The sequence below is a fragment of the Heptranchias perlo genome, chromosome 8, assembly GCF_035084215.1.
Source record: "Heptranchias perlo isolate sHepPer1 chromosome 8, sHepPer1.hap1, whole genome shotgun sequence".
Lineage (NCBI taxonomy): Eukaryota > Metazoa > Chordata > Chondrichthyes > Hexanchiformes > Hexanchidae > Heptranchias > Heptranchias perlo.
Genome location: NC_090332.1, coordinates 40,655,512 through 40,673,800, shown reverse-complemented (window position 1 = coordinate 40,673,800; position 18,289 = coordinate 40,655,512). Strand labels below are relative to the sequence as shown.

Here is an 18,289-nt window from a genome sequence, read left to right as displayed (position 1 = left end):
ACAGTTTTTCCCAGCTTTTTTACTTAGTGCTTGCAGAAATAATGTGGTGTGCTGATTGGAATCGGAACAGGTATTTTCAAGTCAATGCAAATAAATATCGGGTCAGATGTAAAAGGGGCTACTGACTCGATATCAGCAATTTTACACTGTCGCACAATGTCAAAATCTACCCCAACGATAATAAAGTTGTTGACTAATCTTTGGAATGAATCTCGATCAATTAGTCTACAACAGACCCAGAAGTGATACAAGGAAAACCCTAGTGGTGAAGAGCTTTGGGAACCATAGGTCCAAAGTCACCTTTTTCCTCCTAAACATGCCATGTCTCAAACTACTCATGTACTGTATCCTGAAATGTTATTTTCTGAGTGAAATCTATCTAATTTCCGTTTGAATGAGTGACCCTCTTCTGAGTGTTAAAACAGCTTTGTGTCCTGAAAATTATTGCCATCCAACACTAGCAGGAATGGATGGCAAGACTGGCACAAAAAGGCTGCCAAGATAGATAAAAAGCATAAAAAACCTCTAGGGACAATTCATTAGCTGCTGGAATGAGAGTCCACAGCTTCACTGGTCCCTTTATAGGCCTCCAAGGTTGAGTGTCATGTGATGTAGACAGGACTTTTCATGCCATAGCCAGCTGTAGTAATCAAGAGTAGATCTCTCATATCAGATTAGCATGAATCCAATGAAACTGATGAGTCTCTTGCAATCAGCATTGGATTGTCCTCCCTATCCTCTTCAGGCTGTTGTTGCTCCTCTTGCTCATGCTCCTTATCCTGGAGGGGAAGATCTTCAGCCTCTCGGGCCTTCATGAGAAGGTCTCCTTGTAAAGTAAAATTGCACAGGACACAGCACACCTTCAGGATCCTTGAAAGTCTCATCAGGTTATACTAAAGAATGCGCCAGATGAATCTAAGCACCCGAACCTTGCCGTTAGCATGCTAAAGGAGTACTCTGATGGCTCTGGTGAATTAATAGACATTGTTGTAGTGCAACTGACCTGGAGTCCTGGGAAAGCACAGAGATGTGATCAGGCGTGGCTTGAAGAATAGCCTTGATCTCCAAGAATACACTAAGAGACTCCCTTTCTGTGGTAGAGTGCTGGCACTGCAGCTTCCGAGAAAGCAAGCATTCACTTGCATGATGGTGTGCTGTTGTTAACAAATGAACTGCACATTGGAGAGAGTAGAATTTCCTGTTAATGTACGTATTGACATTGATCAAGGAACACATTGCCTGGCACTTGTCTGGTGCGAATGTTGCTTGCCACTTTTCAGCCCAAGCCTGGATGTTGTCCAGGTTTTGCTGCATGTGGGCACGGACTGCTTCATTATCTGAGGGGTTGCGAATGGTACTGAACACTGTGCAATCATCAGCAAACATCCCCATTTCTGACCTTATAATGGAGGGAAGGTCATTGATGAAGCAGTTAAGATGGTTAGGTCAAGGACACTGCCCTGAGGAACTTCTGCAGCAATGTCCTGGGGCTGAGATGATTGGCCTCCAACAACCACTACCATCTTCCTTTGTGCTAGGTATGACTCCAGCCCCTGGAGAGTTTCCCTCCTGATTCCCATTGATTTCAATTTTACTAGGGCTCCTTGGTGCCACACTCGGTCAAATGCTGCCTTGATGTTAAGGGCAGTCACTCTCACCTCACCTCTGGAATTCAGCTCTTTTGTCCATGTTTGGACCAAGGCTGTAATGATGTTTGGAGCCGAGTGGTCCTGGCGGAACCCAAACTGAGCATCGGTGAGCAGGTTATTGGTGAGTAAGTACCGCTGGATAGCACTGTCGACGACACCTTCCATCACTGTGCTGATAACTGAAAGTAGACTGATGGCGGTAATTGGCTGGATTGGTTTTGTCCTGCTTTTTGTGGACAGGACATACCTGGGCAATTTTCCACATTGTCGGGTGGATGCCAGTGTTGTAGCTGTACTGGAACAGTTTGGCTAGAGGCGCGGCTAGTTCTGGAGCTCAAGTCTTCAGCACTACAGCCAGGATGTTGTTGGGGCCCATAGCCTTTGCTGTATCCAGTGCACTCAGCCGTTTCTTGATATCATGTGGAGTGAATCGAATTGGCTGAAGACTGGCTTCTGTGATGGTGGGGATATCGGGAGGAGGCCGAGATGGATCATCCACTCGGCACTTCTGGCTGAAGATGGTTGCAAACACTTCAGCCTTGTCTTTTGCACTCACGTGCTGGACTCCGCCATCATTGGGATGTTTACAGAGCCTCCTCCTCCTGTTAGTTGTTTAATTGTCCACCACCATTCACGACTGGATGTGGCAGGACTGCACAGTTTTGATGTGATCCGTTGGTTGTGAAATCGCTTAGCTCTGTCTATAGCATGTTACTTCCGCTGTTTAGCATGCATGTAGTCCTGAGTTGTAGCTTCACCAGGTTGGCACCTCATTTTTAGGTACGCCTGGTGCTGCTCCTGGCATGCTCTTCTACACTCCTCATTGAACCAGAGTTGATCCTCTGGCTTGTTGGTAATGGCAGAGTGAGGAAAATGCCGGGCCATGAGGCCACAGATTGTGCTGGAATACAATTCTACTACTGCTGATGGCCCACAGAGCCTCATGGATGCCCAGTTTTGAGCTGCTAGATCTGTTCTGAATCTATCCCATTGAGCACGGTGATAGTGCCACACAACATGTTGGATGATGTCCTCAGTGCGAAGACGGGACTTCGTCTCCACGAGGACTGTGCGGTGGTCACTCCTACCAATACTGTCATGGACAGATGCATTTGCGACAGGTAGATTGGTGAGGACGAGGTCAAGTAAGTTTTTCCCTCGTGTTGGTTCGCTCACCACCTGCCGCAGCCCCAGTCTGGCAGCTATGTCCTTCAGGACTCGGCCAGCTCGATCAGTAGTGGTGCTACCAACCAGTCTTGGTGATGGACATTGAAGTCCCCCACCCAGAGTACATTCTGTGCCCTTGCTACCCTCAGTGCTTCCTCCAAGTGGTGCTCAACATGGAGGAGGACTGATTCATCAGCTGAAGGAGGGCGGTAGGTGGTAATCAGCAGGAGGTTTCCATGTCCATGTTTGACCTGATGCCATGAGATTTCATGGGGCCCGGAGTCAATGTTGAGGACTCCCAGGGCCACTCCCTCCTGACTGTAGATCATTCCTTCATTGTCGCTGGGTCAAAATCCTGGAACTCCCTTCCTAACAGCACTGTGGGAGAACCGTCACCACACGGACTGCAGCGGTTCAAGAAGGCGGCTCACCACCACCTTCTCAAGGGCAATTAGGGATGGGCAATAAATGCTGGCCTCGCCAGCGACGTCCACATCCCGTGAAAGAATAAAAAAAAAAAAAAAAATTGTACCGCCACCTCTGGTCGGTCTGTCCTGCCGGTGGGACAGGACATACCCAGGGATGTTGATGAAAGAGTCTGGGACAGTGATGCATGTTATGTGATGCATTTGTGCATAGCTATTTGGCTTATGTTACATAAATCCCCAGTGACAACCTGGAATAATTCTATGGCACAGAAGCTAAGGGCAGTTGTGCACTTAATGGCCTCTAGCAGAACGATATGTGTGGTGGAAGTGGGCTGCCTCGAAGGACAGACCCACAGAACTGGATGAGAGCCGGTGGAGGTGGACTGCATCATCAACTAAGTCAAAAGCTATGGAACAATCAAAGAGCAACAGGCCATCTCAGTCAATGTCAAAAAGGATATCATTAATGACTTTGACCAGATCAATCTCAGCGCTGTGACATAGGTTGAAGTTGGACTGGGAGTTCTGTAGAAATGGACATTGAGCTGGGAGGTTTTTAACATGTTCTAGGACCTCAGAGAGGAAATAAAAGTTAGAGATGGGATGGTAGAGGACAGATACACCGAGCATACGCTTGTTGAGTAAGGGGTGATGATAGCAGTTTTTTTTTAAAAGGGAGAGGAATGGTGTCTGTGGAAAGGGAACTGTTAACAATTATCGGATATCATGGAGGCAAGGAATGGTAGTTGAGTGATAAAATGTTGAGTGGAGGGGGGGGCAATCTAAAGAGCAGGAATTGAGTTTGATAGAAGAAATGAATATGGAGAGGGCAATGGGGGAAAAAACTTATAGATAATGGGTTTGGGTTGGCTTGATTGGGAGACTGAGAGAAGGTGCAGATTGGAAGGGGAGAGAAAGGAGAGGAAGCAGCAGAGGCAGCTGCAGGGATGGATTTGATCTTAGAGACAAAGAATTCCATGCATTTGGTATTGGAGGCAAGAGTGGTTGGGACAGGAGATTGAGTTTGAGGATGCAGTTAGTCCTGGAGAAGAGGAGCCTAGGGGTGTCCGTGCACTTGATGATTTTACATAGAATTTACAACACAAAAACAGGCTGTTCGGTCCAACCAGTCTTTGTTAGTGTTCATCTTCCATAAAAGCAGTAGTCTTAATCCAATATGCCTGCCCTATTCCCATATGCCTTTATCCCCCTTTTCTTCAACCACCTATGTAACCTGTTCTTAAATGTTGGCATAGTCTCTGCTTTAATTACAAACTCTTGTAGTGCATTCCACAGTCTCACAACCGTGTGAATTCTTTTCCTGTTCTCTGTGCTAAATCTCTTACATTTAATCTTATATCTATGTTCCCTCATTCTAGACCCTTCAACAAAGGCTTTGATAGAAGAAAATGAGGCACAGTAAAGCTTGCAATGGCCGAGCCAAAAAATTGGAAGTAGATTATCTGGTATTTAGTAGTACTGGAGAGGGGAATTCAATTTTACTATTCTTGGGGGACGTCCTGCGTTTTGATGGTAATGGGGTAGTTCTGGAGAATGGTACTGGGGTTTGGAAGAAAGGGGTTGGAATGTGAGTTTTGGTTCATTGATGGATTCCTAGGGGTAAATTTTAACCCCCAAGAACAGGTGGGTTGGGGGGGTTGGGCAGTGAAAATACTCCATTTTTGGAGCAGGACGATATTCCAGCTCCAACGTGCCCACTTCTGAGTTTGACCCTGGCGCAAATGGATGCACGCGTGTTTCTGACCCCTGGAAGTCCCACCAGCACTTAAAACCAGGGCCAATTTAAATATTATGGATTTAAACCAATCAATGCAATTAACTTTTTGTGTACTGAGTTACACAAACCATTTTAACTTCTCCTGAATGTGTCTCCTGTGGCCTCTGAAACACACCATGGTAACGGAGGCATGTTGCAGCCGACCCTCATTTGGACCTTTTAACCAGTGATTGGCATGTGAATAAAAGGTGGGTTTTTGCAGCAGGGCAATCAGTTCTCTCAAACAAACTTTCGGCTGGGAGTTCTTTGTTTTAAGACTGAGATTTCTTTGTTCACACTCAGAATTTTTGTGTTCAGACATATTTACCTACATTTTGGACCCCCTCAAGCTGACAACATCAGGATGGGGGGGTGCAATGGATTTATTGAACAGTACATCTGAGGAGGAGGCACATCAGGCACGGCGTGCAGTTCTGGGAGTTGCAGCTCTGCAAGACAGAGGAGCACCACAAGGACCTGCAGAAGAGCAGAGGACCAACGGAGCGGCTGATGGCGCAGAAGGCACTACCCTCGTGAGAGGGTCTACCGGCAGAGGCTGAGCTTCCTGGACCTCTCCGAGGAGCAGTGCCTACCCAGGTTCAGGTTGAGTCGCCGAGTGGTCGCAGACATCTGTAAGCTCCTTCATGCAGAGCTGCTACCTGCTCGGCCTGGAGGCCACACATTGCCCGTCGCAATCAAAGTAACCACTGCCCTCAATTTCTTCGCCTCCGGATCCTTCCAGGGCACCACTGGTGACATCTCCAGGGTCTCTCAGTCATGCACATCAGCTAGACAGGGAGGGCAGTAGGTTTCAACTCTCTCGCTGGTTTCCCACGGGTGCAGGGTGCAATTGATTGCACGCAAGTAGCAATCTAAGGACCTCCACATGAGCCAGGGCTGCATCAACCGAAAAGGATATCACCCCATCAATGCACAAGTGGTTTGCGACCACCAGAGAAGATTTCTGGAGCTGTGTGCCAGATTCCTTGGCAGCTGCCAGGATTCCTTCATTTTGCGCGAGTCCAACATCCCGGCCCTCTTCCACACACAAGACAGACTCAAGGGCTGTCTCCTTGGAGACAAGGGATACCCCCTGCAGACGTGGCTCATGACACCTGTGAGAAACCCCACCAACGAGGCGCAGCAGCGGTACAACAACAGTCACATCACCACCAAGTTTGTCATGGAACAAGCCATAGGAATACTGAAGATGCGCTTCAGGTGCCTGGATCGATCCAGGGGAGCACTTCAGTACTCACCAGCAAGGGTGTGCAGATTAATGTGTCCTGCACAACATCACTCAGCAGGGAGGGTTACAGTTGCAGAAGTTCGAATGCACTCATGAAGCATTCTCATCTGCCGGCAACATTGAAGAAGACGATGAGGAGGAGGAGGAGAGGGGGAGAGGAGGAGAGGGGGAGAGGGGGAAGGAGGGAGGAGGATGGGCAGCCCATCGCCAGAGCAGCAGCTGCTCGTGATGTCATATTTGATAGATTCTTATATGGAGATCTGCAAACTGAAGAGAGTGAACTACTCCGGCCGCCTGGAACAACTACCACCACCAACAACCCACCTCCGCTTGCACGAAACAGTCCTTCAACCATGCATACACCAATTGTAAATGTGCCCAATGGGTGGCATCAACTCTTGGCGATCATGATGAAGCACATGAAAGGGCACTTTCGCAAAGGGACTCAAGAATGGACAAGACATAGCAGTGGTGGTGACAATTATAACATTTAATGTGCATGTAAGAAAAAGCAAATATAAATGAAAAACATGACATTGGGTCAGACACCCTTGTGCATAACTTTGGTGATTACAAAACCTTAGCCTTCCTTTTCCTAGCACTTCTATGTGGTGCATCCCCTGTGGCTTCAGCAGAGGTAGTGGCAGGTTGCTCAGGTCCCTGCCCTGACCGCTGAGTTGCTTTCGGCCTCTGTCCTATGGGCTTTGGAGCCCGTGAGGGTCCCACCAGAGACTGCTCCACCTGCACCTGTGCAGGGGCGGACATGGACAAAAGGAGAGAAGGCAGCATTGTGGGTACTGGTTGATCGGGGTGGGGGGGGGACAAAAGGTGAGATGTGGGAGCTCTTTGAGTGGAGTCCCCACTTCCATGTCCCCTTTCACCATCATCCCTCTCCTGGGCCAGGGCCACATCATTCCTACCACTCTGCTGGACAACAGCTTGGATCAGATCTGTGATGCGTTCAAAGACCATGGCTAAGTATCCGTCTGCCTATTTAAGGCGGCAGACATGTTGGCATCCAGAGTCCGTATGGCCGATGTCATGGCCTGAATGGACTCATTTGAGAGCGGTGCTTGAAGCTCAACGGAGGCTGCCATTCTCTCCAATACAGATATTCCCACACTCACCTGTGCTATCATTCCACTAATGCAGGAGGTGGACTCCTCCATCCTCTCCGCTATTGTGGAGACTGTGCGTAGCATGTTTTCCAGTACCTCGCAAAGGTGCAGCTGTACCTCTATCATTCTCATTCTCAACGATGGCCCATGGGGTTCAGCATCTGTGTCCAGCTGAGCAGAGCTAGGAATGGAGTGCGCCCCCCGACGTGGACTCCCCACAGCTGCCCCTGCTACCAGTGTCTGCTCATGCTCACTTGTGAGTGGTGAATCACCAGGTGACAACCCAAACATCTGTCTAACAGGACCCACTGAAGTGCCAATATCTGTGCTGGTGTATAGCTGGATATGATGTGACGATGCGCCCTCAGAGGAATGGAACTCCTCTGAGGAATCACCCTCTTCCATGGCGCTTGCCTCCTCATCAATCCTTGAAGGCCCTGGAAGAGAACATCAAGCAATATTAAAAATCATCACAGAAGTTAGTTTGCAATGAGCGTACTCAGGTGTGCAACAGATCAATCACTGATAACATCAATTCATGATGTGTGTAAAGGGTGTTAAGGTTCTGTCACCAGCCATTTGCGGGTTGCCAGTCTCGCCATCTCCGACAGCCAGGCATTCAGGGTGAGTAATGTTCACGACAGGATGTAGGTGAATCAGTAACTGTACTCACTTTTCTTGACCTGGTTATGTCATTAAAGCGCTTCCTGCACTGTACCCACGATCTTGCCGCAATTCTCCTGCTGCTTAGTTCCTCTGCCACCTTGAGCCAAGCCCTCTTGGTGGTAGAGGCAGAGCGCTTCCTCCATCAGCCGGGTACAGTATCTCCCTCCTGCTCTTCACACCAGCCAGTCAACTCAAGAGAAGAGTGATTAAAGCAGGGTGCTGTCTTGCCCCTTTGATGCTGCATCTCTGCACATTCCTCCTTTCTCCCTCAAAATCCATGATTGCAATGGCCCTTTAAAATATTCCAGTTCCCAGCGTGTCATACGGGTGTGCAGGACGCCCACTGCACTGCTTAGAGACGCAAAACCCGGAAGTTACATTAAGGATCTTCAATTTAGTCATGATCCTTCGAGCCGGCGCACGGAAATTTTTTCCGGGTTTCCCATGCGACTATTCACCCCTCCGCTGAGTTCCCGCCGCTATGTTAAAATTATGCCCCTGGTGTCTGTCAACAATGAGGGAAGGGCAGGGCATTGGCCCAAAGCAGTTGATGGAGGGAATCCCACGAGCGACAGCACTATTTTGAGATTTTCTGTAGACCGTGAATTTGGTGTTCCTGGATGTGTATCTCTGTCTCTCTCTCTTTGTCTCTATGATTGAAGAACTAGATTAAATGAGCAAGACTAATGATCCAAAGAAATATTTTTCCTAATGATCAATGGGTATGTAGAACTGAATCTCAACAAAAATAGTTGATGCTGTGTCAATTAATACCTTCAAAAGGATAATATACATTGTTTGAGAATGGGATTGGAGGTTATAGGGATATTTGAAAACTGATTGATGATGTATTCCACAAAATGGTGCCTATGCTGCTAAGGCTGGTGGAGGGGAAGGGCAGAATGCCTGGGTTGAATTGTGGAGATGTGGAAATGGATAAATATTCTGGAGTTTTGCCTGGTTACCTTTGAGCTTCAGGAACTATCTTTTACGGAACATCATTGGAGCTGATTAATTAAGTGGGGTAGAGTCTACGACCGCATAGGTCGTTCAATTCTGTGAAAGGAGTGGGCTTAATGAGTCAAATGGCCGTTTCTGGTTCCACGTTTTCTTGTGTTCCTATGTGCATGTGTGGCCATTGGTTGAGGACAGGATCGTGCTTGGCTGGGACGCCCCCTCAAGTTCAAGCAGCCCTTGAACTACGGGGCTACGGGGAAAGAGCGGGGGAATGGGACTAACTGGATTGCTCTTACAAAGAGCCGGCACGGGCTCGAAGGGCTGAATGGCCTCCTTCTGTGCTGTAACCATTTTATGATTCTATGGTTCTAACTGCTGTTTGGACTCACTCATGAAGAACGACGGCTCATACAAGATACAGGAAGCTTGCTGGCACCTGTGAACAGCACCCCAACATGACTTATCAACTTCAATAGAGGAGCGGAGAAAATTCTGGGGGAGAAGGAGAAAACATCAAACCAAGGATATTTATGAGAGGAAAAAGATTTACCTACCTACTGCACTATGAGATACTGCTGATGTATCAAATATTAAGAACCAAGGAATACCCGGAGAGATATGGATTGTAGTAAGTGGAAGAGAAAGAACCAACAACCCATTTATATTGGGACACTTGTGCAGATACAGAATTAATTTTAAATTGTTTATGTATAAGACAGGACTTGCCGATTGAATCAGAAAATAGTAGTGAAATTTGGATCGGCTTTACTTATAGATGCTGCATCAGTCTTCCCATTAATAGTGTTATGAAACAGGAATTAATATCACAATTCCTTGAGTACAACCCAAAATATTCTTAACTTTCCAGATAGCTTGTTCCCATAGGCCGTAATTAACACACTGGATTTACTGCATCCTGGTTTAATATTTTTGAGTGGCTTTTTGGGGCATACTTAACTTCATATAACTTCAACCCTGACAGATAATCTCATTTTATTACATGGTACTTTGTACTCAGGGTAAGGTTCTTGTGCTTAAAAATTAATTATTCCAGATACCACCTTGTGTTATTTCTAGTCATTAATTGCATTAATCCCCTTTGATAACTGGATAATCAATAATATTTTCTACATACCTATGCAGACCTATGAATCACATTTTAATCTGTTTCCCATTTCATAGTATTGTCCAATAATTATACTGATATATGCAAGGAAATATCATACATAAGACTGTATAAAGCTGAACACACCAGAATATTTCAATATAATTTTCATATATTGTAATCTCACTGACCTATGACATTTTTGTTTAATACACGATGACCACAACTTAATGCCTTGGATGCTTACCCTGTCTGAGTGACCAGTTGCCGTTGCAAGCACTTTCCCTTTTTTCCAATCCCAGATGCAGGCTGTATTTTTGGCATCCAGTCCTACAGAGGCCAAGCGCTGTGAGAAAATTAGATCAATTATTTCATCATTTAGACAATGTATTTGAATATCCCATAAACTCACTCAAGCATGATTTTTTTTCAATTTAACAACAGATAAATGATTTTATACTTCAAACATTCTGTATTTCCATAGCCATCTTGGAGATTTTTTTTGTGTGATTACAAAAACCACTAATCACCGTTGAAACACATTCAAAAGTTTATTTCCCTTTCAAATGCATTTCCAGAGTAACTAGAATTCGCACAAGGAAAGCCCATTGTGAGTAGTCCTGATTGGCATCCTTTGACCACAATTGGAAAATCTGCAAATGTGGTTATTAGTTGAACAGAGAATCAGATTTGCTTCTGATAACTCCCCTTCCCCCTCACAGTTGAATAGTCTGAAAATACTTAGCATTGAGGCACACATATAATTGGACGAGATTCCAAAGGGTTATTGATATCAAGTAAAAACATGCTACAATATGAATCACTGATAGAAGAAAAAGGAGAGAAATTTGGGCGGAAGAATATATCCTTGTTTTTTTTCTCCTTTTATCTTTGCTTCATTTACTCTAACTTCCATTATTTAATTTTATTCTTCTAATACAGCTTATGTTTTACAATTTATTATTATTTATCAGCTATTTTCATTCTTTGTTTTTTTCTTTCATAATCTTCATTATCCCCGTTCCTGTATTCGTTATTTTTTTAACATGTTTGTTTTCTCTCTTCAATACACTACTGGCCCACTGACATGATTATCAGAACCATCAGGACAAAACTCCAGTTGGAATACCCACAGCAATTGACAAACAAGAAATCAAAGAGTTTAAAATGGACAATGACAACCACACTTTTAACAGATAATTGACAACAATGACTAAAACTAAAATGATGAATAAAAACTCTGAAAATTACAGGAACTTTTTAAGAACTTGTAAAGGTTAGTTATTTATCTCACCAATTAACAATACACAGAAGAACCATGAAAAATACTAAGTTTGCCAAAAACAATTTCCTGTCTGGAACATTATTAGAATGGCTACTGATGAAGGGAGAAAAAGAATTTAGGAGGATATGCCAAATGAAGTCATATGTTCAGTGTGCAACTGGGGAGATCATGTGGCTTGGCAAGCTATAACACAAGAAAGTCTCAACAGAACAGTGTCCCATGATTTGAGTTCTACTTGGATAATTCCCACTCAACTGTGTGCAGCAGATGAATGATTAAGAAAAAATAGCAAAACCATCTTGATGTTATTGAGCACTTGTATCAGATCAATAGTTGAATAATGGTACCTGACATTTGCCAATGCCTACAGTTTGCAACTTCTTGGCTGGTTTGCTTCAGATTTGTGTGCATCAGTAACTAGCCTAAAAGCTAAAGAACAATATTATTATTCTAATAACTAGGTACAGAATCCAGGTTACAAACAGCCCAGATTTGGTAATTCCTGCAATTTTTATACACATACCTGTCCGTCAGAATCAAAAGCCAAGCAAGCAACTCCATGCGTGTGAATGTCTTTCAGAATAGAAACCATCTGTACATTGTAAGTATCCCAAATGCAGACATAAGGCTCCTTCCCAACTTGACCTGTTGCAACCAGACTTCTTTCTGGATGTAAAGCAAGGCTACAAAGGAAAGAGCACAAATGTTACTCAATTGCATTTGGCATTTCATTATATTTGAATGTGAATGTTTTTCTTATAAGCCAAGACCTAAAGAAGTACTTCAGCCTGGATTTCCTAAAACAGCAGGTTGTTTTGCATTTTCCTCCTGAGCGGTCGATTGTATACAATGAAACGGGAATATAGCAGTGTATTATTTTAATAAATAACCTACCTATTTAATCAGATCATTTTCACTCATCATCTTCAGGTGTAGTATTCTTCATCCTTAAATAGTTATCCCCTACATACCATAAATCATGTCATTCCACTAGCAAACTGGTTCTTTAGGACATCTATGTCCTTTTTTGCCCTCTACCCATATACTGTTGTTTTTCCATGCCATTTTATTCAAAAAAAGGTGTTATTCAACAGAGTATCACTTGCTTCAGTTAAAAATCTATTCCATCCATTCTTTTCTTTTTGCAGGGGAGAAATAAAAATCTCAAATGTGACTTGAGGCTGGTTCATTTTGTATTTGTCTTCAACTTCTGTGTTCAAGAGTCAAGTTAAATAACACCCTTTGATCTATAGTACCTATTCCTCACAGCAAAATCCTAGATCATGTCTCCTCTTAATCGTTCCTCCAATGAAAACAAGTTCAGTTCTGGAGTTGCTATAAATATTCACGTAAAATATTAGTACACCTAAATCTTTTCACATTAATTGTGAACCATCATGATTCGCACAGATTTAATCATCAATATTTGATGATCACACTATATGTGAATTTCCTTAAAGCTATTTAATTACAATTCTGACAATTCATCTCTTTGCGGCCATTTACAATACTTTTCTCCCCCCTCCTTTTCTGAATTCCTGGAGTACAATTCCATGGGTGGCAGGCACAGTTCAGTATCTTGCTTAAGAGGCCATTCTCCATGTGTGAGCCCAGAAAATGAGTGTCAGCAGGTTTTTAACCATGGAGTGGATTACAGCTGAGCCCAGTCCTTTCTTATCCAAACATCAACACATACACTCAATTTCCTCCAAGAGTCAGTGGATTCCGATCGGGCATATAAACCCAAACCAATTTTTCCTCTCCCTAGACCAGGAGCACTAATGCCCATTTGTAGTACCCACACAAATGCGACATCCAAGATTAGTTATCTGGGAACAAATTGCGGATCAATCCTTGGACAGTTCGAACTGTGTAGCTTTTACGCAACAGGTTACTGGGGCACTATCTGCAATACTTTTTATTTCTATTAGTGGATCTTCAATGCATGCACAGCGAGTCAGAGGTCACACTGTTACAAATGGGACTGGTGTGTTTTCTTTTTATTCGTTCATGGGATGTGGGCGTCGCTGGCAAGGCCAGCATTTATTGCCCATCCCTAATTGCCCTTGAAAAGGTGGTGGTGAGCCGCCTTCTTGAACCGCTGCAGTCTGTGTGGTGAAGTTTTGCCCACAGTGATGTTAGGAAGGGAGTTCCAGGATTTTAACCCAGCGACAATGAAGGAACGGCAATATATTTCGAAGTTGGGATGGTGTGTGACTTGGAGGGGAACGTGCAGTTGGTGTTGTTCTCATGTGCCTGCTGCTCTTGTCCTTCCAGGTGGTAGAGGTCGCGGGTTTGGGAGGTGCTATCGAAGAAGCCTTGGTGAGTTGCTGCAGTGCATCCTGTGGATGGTACACACTGCAGCCACTGTGCACCGGTGGTGAAGGGAGTGAATGTTTAGGGTGGTGGATGGGGTGCCAATCAAGCGGGCTGCTTTGTCCTGGATGGTGTTGAGCTTCTTGAGTGTTGTTGGAGCTGCACTCATCCAGGCAAGTGGAGAGTATTCCATTACACTCCTGACTTGTGCCTTGTAGATGGCGGAAAGGCGTTGGGGAGTCAGGAGGTGAGTCACTCGCCGCAGAATACCCAGCCGCTGACCTGCTCTTGTAGCCACAGTATTTATATTGCTGGTCCAGTTAAGTTTCTGGTCAATGGTGACCCCCAGGATGTTGATGGTGGGGGATTCGGCGATGGTAATGCCGTTGAATGTCAACGGGAGGTGGTTAGACTTTCTCTTGTTGGAGATGGTCATTGCCTGGCATTTGTCTGGCGCGAATGTTACTTGCCACTTATCAGCCCAAGCCTGCATGCAGGCATGGACTGCTTTATTATCGGAGAGGTTGCGAATGGAATTGAACACTGTGCAATCATCAGCAAACATCCCAATTTCTGACCTTATGATGGAGGAAAGGTCATTGATGAAGCAGCTGAAGATGGTTGGGCCTAGGACACTGCCCTGAGGAACTCCTGCAGCAATGTCCTGGGGCTGAGATGATTGGCCTCCAACAACCACTACCATCTTCCTTTGTGCTAGGTATGACCCCAGCCACTGGAGAGTTTTCCCCCTAATTCCCATTGACTTCCATTTTACGAGGGCTCCTTGGTGCCACACTCGGTCAAATGCTGCCTTGATGTCAAGAGCAGTCACTCTCACCTCACCTCTGGAATTCAATTCTTTTGTCTATGTTTGGACCAAGGCTGTAATGAGGTCTGGAGCCGAGTGGTCCTGGCGGAACCCAAACTGAGCATCGGTCAGCAGGTTATTGGTGAGTAAGTGCCGCTTGATAGCACTGACAACGACACCTTCCATCACTTTGCTGATGATTGAGAGTAGACTGATGGGGTGGTAATTGGCCGGATTGGATTTGTCCTGCTTTTTGTGGACAGGACATACCTGGGCAATTTTCCACATTGTCGGGTAGAGATGCCAGTGTTGTAGCTGTACTAGAACAGATTGGCTAGAGGCGCGACTAATTCTGGAGCATAAGTCTTCAGCACTACAGCCAGGATGTTGTTGGGGCCCATAGTCTTTGCTGTATCCAGTGCACTCAGCCTTTTCTTGATATCACGTGGAGTGAATCGAATTGGCTGAAGACTGTGATGGTGGGGATATCGGGAGGAGGCCGAGATGGATCATCCACTTGGCACTTCTGGCTGAAGTTGGTTGCAAATGCTTCAGCCTTGTCTTTTGCACTCACGTGCTGGACTCCGCCATCATTGAGGATGGGGATGTTTACAGTGCCTCCTCCTCCTGTTAGTTGTTTAATTGTCCACCACCATTCACGACTGGATGTGGCAGGACTGCACAGCTTTGATCTGATCCGTTGGTTATGGAATCGCTTAGCTCTGTCTATAGCATGTTGCTTCCGCTGTTTAGCATGCATGTAGCCCTGAGTTGTAGCTTCACCAGGTTGGCATCTCATTTTTAGGCACGCCTGGTGCTGCTCCTGGCATGCTCTTCTACACTCCTCATTGAGCCAGGGTTGATCCCCTGGCTTGTTGGTAATGGTAGAGTGAGGAATATGCCGGGCCATGAGGTTACAGATTGTGCTGGAATACAATTCTGCTGCCGCTGCTGGCCCAGTGCCTCATGGATGCCCAGTTTTTAGCTGCTAGGTCTGTTCTGAATCTATCCCATTTAGCACGGTGATAGTGCCACACAACACGTTGGATGGTGTCCTCAGTGCAAAGTCGGGACTTGATCTCCACGAGGACTGTGCTGTGGTCACTCCTACTAATACTGTCATCGACAGATGCATCTGTGACAAGTGGAGTGGTGAGGATGAGGTGTGGAGGTATTGATGGGGTGCATATCACCAATGAAAAGATGTGGAACTAAGTTTGTAAGAATTAAGCTCAGGGATAGTAAAGAAAGTGTTTTTTAATTGGTTATTGGAAAATAAATAAACAGCGCTTTTCTTACCAACTGCAGCTAGATAAATAGATACCATAGCTGTATAAATAAATGTTGTTAGAGCAGTTGTTGCTTTGAATTGAGTGTGTGCACGCACGTGCGAGTGTTCTCCCATCAAAACTTATTTCAAAAATGAATCTGAAGTTCCTCCTCCAGCTTGTTTCAAAATCATTTGGAAAAACAAACTGGTAATTGCTATTAGAACCTGAGGAAAAACAAGCTTTGATTTATTGCAGAGATTACTTGAGGATATCACTTTGATGCATGGTGGAAAATTATGTACAGTGTGCATGGTTGGACATAATGCACATAAACAATTGAAGGCACAGGGTGCTGTTATTAACTCTCCAAGTGACAGACAGATAACTGGCGAGAATATCAGAGGCATTTCAGAAGGTAGCAATATGTTAGTAAAGGTACTCAAAATCACAACAATCTTACAGATGAGTTTAATGCCATTGCAAAATATGTAATTTTTAATATTTTTATTATGTTACAAATTTTACATTTTACATTTTTACTCGGGTGCAGTGGGATGGCTGGAGAAAAATATTTAAATTAGTTCAGTTTCTGTTTCTCATAATTGGTAGATTTTCCTCGCTGCTCCAACTCCTCCAGCAATCACATCAAAAATGGAGGCACGATTCATTACACAACTAGAGATGGAAGCTGGGCTGACAGGAAGTCAGCTCATTATAAAAATACAGCCGTAGCTGCCTAACGTTATACTCAGTTGGACCGGACAAAATTGTAACATTACATGTACTAAAACAATTGGGGAACTTTCCTTATAAACACTTACAACCACTTTCAGACTGTTTTGAAGGCATTTACAACTTCAAGGATACAAAAAGAAACATTAACAATCTAATATTTTACTTCAATTTCACTGTAATAGGATTTTTTAAAACAAAATCAGTTATTTTGGGCTGTTTTACCGTCTAAATTGAATCATGAGCAATTGCTTTTTTAATTTTTGCCAGACCAGCCAACATTTGAGTCAAACAAGTCACTAGATGAGCTTTGCACGTAATATTAAATGTCAGAGAGCATCTTGAGACAGGCTGCTGGAGTCGGAAGATCAGGAGGAACATCAGCATCTTCAAAATTCTCGCGATCCTCGCCAATTTCATTGTTTAATTCTGACTTGGGTCGATAGAGGTTCGGATGATCAAAGAAAGAGTCATCAACTGCGATATAATCAGACTGAGAAACATCAGCAGAAGTCGCTCCCAAATGCTGTGCAACTTACTTCAATTTCACTTTACATCTAAACTCCTGGCAACTTTGAAAGAATTTGATAAGAGCTTCTAATAAGAGATTAGAGGGCAAGAGGACTGATAAGAGGTTTACGAAAAATATACCAGGGATGAGGGACTTCAGTTATGTTGAGAGACTACAGAAGCAGGGGTTGGTCTTCTTAGAGCACAGAAGGTTAGGAGATTTGATAGAGATGTTCAAAATTATGAAGGGTTTTGATAGAGTACATAAGGAGAAACTGTTTCCACTGGCAGGAGGGTCGGTAACTAGAGGACACCAATTTAAGATAATTGGCAAAAGAACCAGAGGGGAAATGAGGAGAAATGAGGAGAAATTTTTTTACTCAGCGAGTTGTTACGATCTGGAATTCTCGGGCCTTCTGATTCATGTCACGTATGAGGAGGTGAGAAGGGCTGGATCAACAGGTAAGTGCATTTACTGCACTACTTGTGGGCCAGGAGGTGCAGGAGTGTTTCCTCCAGGCCCAACAAGCTTACCTGCCACAATCGGGCACATGCGATCAGCCGACCCACCACCATCTAAATGTCTGACCCCCCCCCCCCCCCCGATCTATCCACGCCCATCCCATGTCTCCGACCCCCCACTCCCCTCCCTGATGTCACCGCCACCACCCCCCCCCCCGCTCCCGTGATGCCTCCGAACCCCCCAACCTGCGATGTCTCCAAATCCCCAAAACATTTCCGAATCTCCCCCCCGCCCCCAACAATGTTTCCGACCCTCCACGTCCCCCTTCACTGACCCCTCTCCCCGTTTCCGGCCCCAAGCCCCTCAATGTCAGACTTACCCGGCATCCACTCCCTGGCTGTTTTCCGTCCGGCAGGCAGCCAGCCTGTCATTCTCGCTGGCTGTCGGGCGGGAAACCTGCTGAAAAAATTTTAAATACGTCCTGACATCAAAATTGTCGGGATGTCCAGGGAACCATTCTTCTGAACGGGAAACCCAGAAATGCTCCCCACCCCCCTCCTCCCACTGCTCTCCAAGGCTCGAAGTAAAAATCCAGGCCCAACATTCTAACGTTACAACTAAAACTTTATACTCTCACTTCGTGACCATCAAGAACCCGCAAACTCATGTATTGAATGCAATCATGTTCAAATTGCAGCTCAGGATATGAATTTGGATTTTGGTCTTCTAAACAGAAATCCAGGGGTGTACTGCTACAGCTGCTGCAACAACTTCACATTAAATTGGGG

The 18,289-nt window shown here is 45.0% G+C and overlaps 1 protein-coding gene across 1 annotated transcript in view; it reads right to left on the bottom strand.

The window, feature by feature from the left end:
• The window catches only part of LOC137324570 (echinoderm microtubule-associated protein-like 6), a 436,862-nt gene that overhangs the window by 342,113 nt on the left and 76,460 nt on the right, over positions 1–18,289 (bottom strand). Inside the window, exons 3-4 of the mRNA XM_067989009.1 lie at positions 11,925–12,084; positions 10,364–10,462 (exon numbers count right to left, since the gene is read on the bottom strand). Of these exons, the coding sequence (XP_067845110.1) occupies positions 10,364–10,462; positions 11,925–12,084 (259 nt within the window). The remainder of the gene's footprint in view (positions 1–10,363; positions 10,463–11,924; positions 12,085–18,289) is intronic.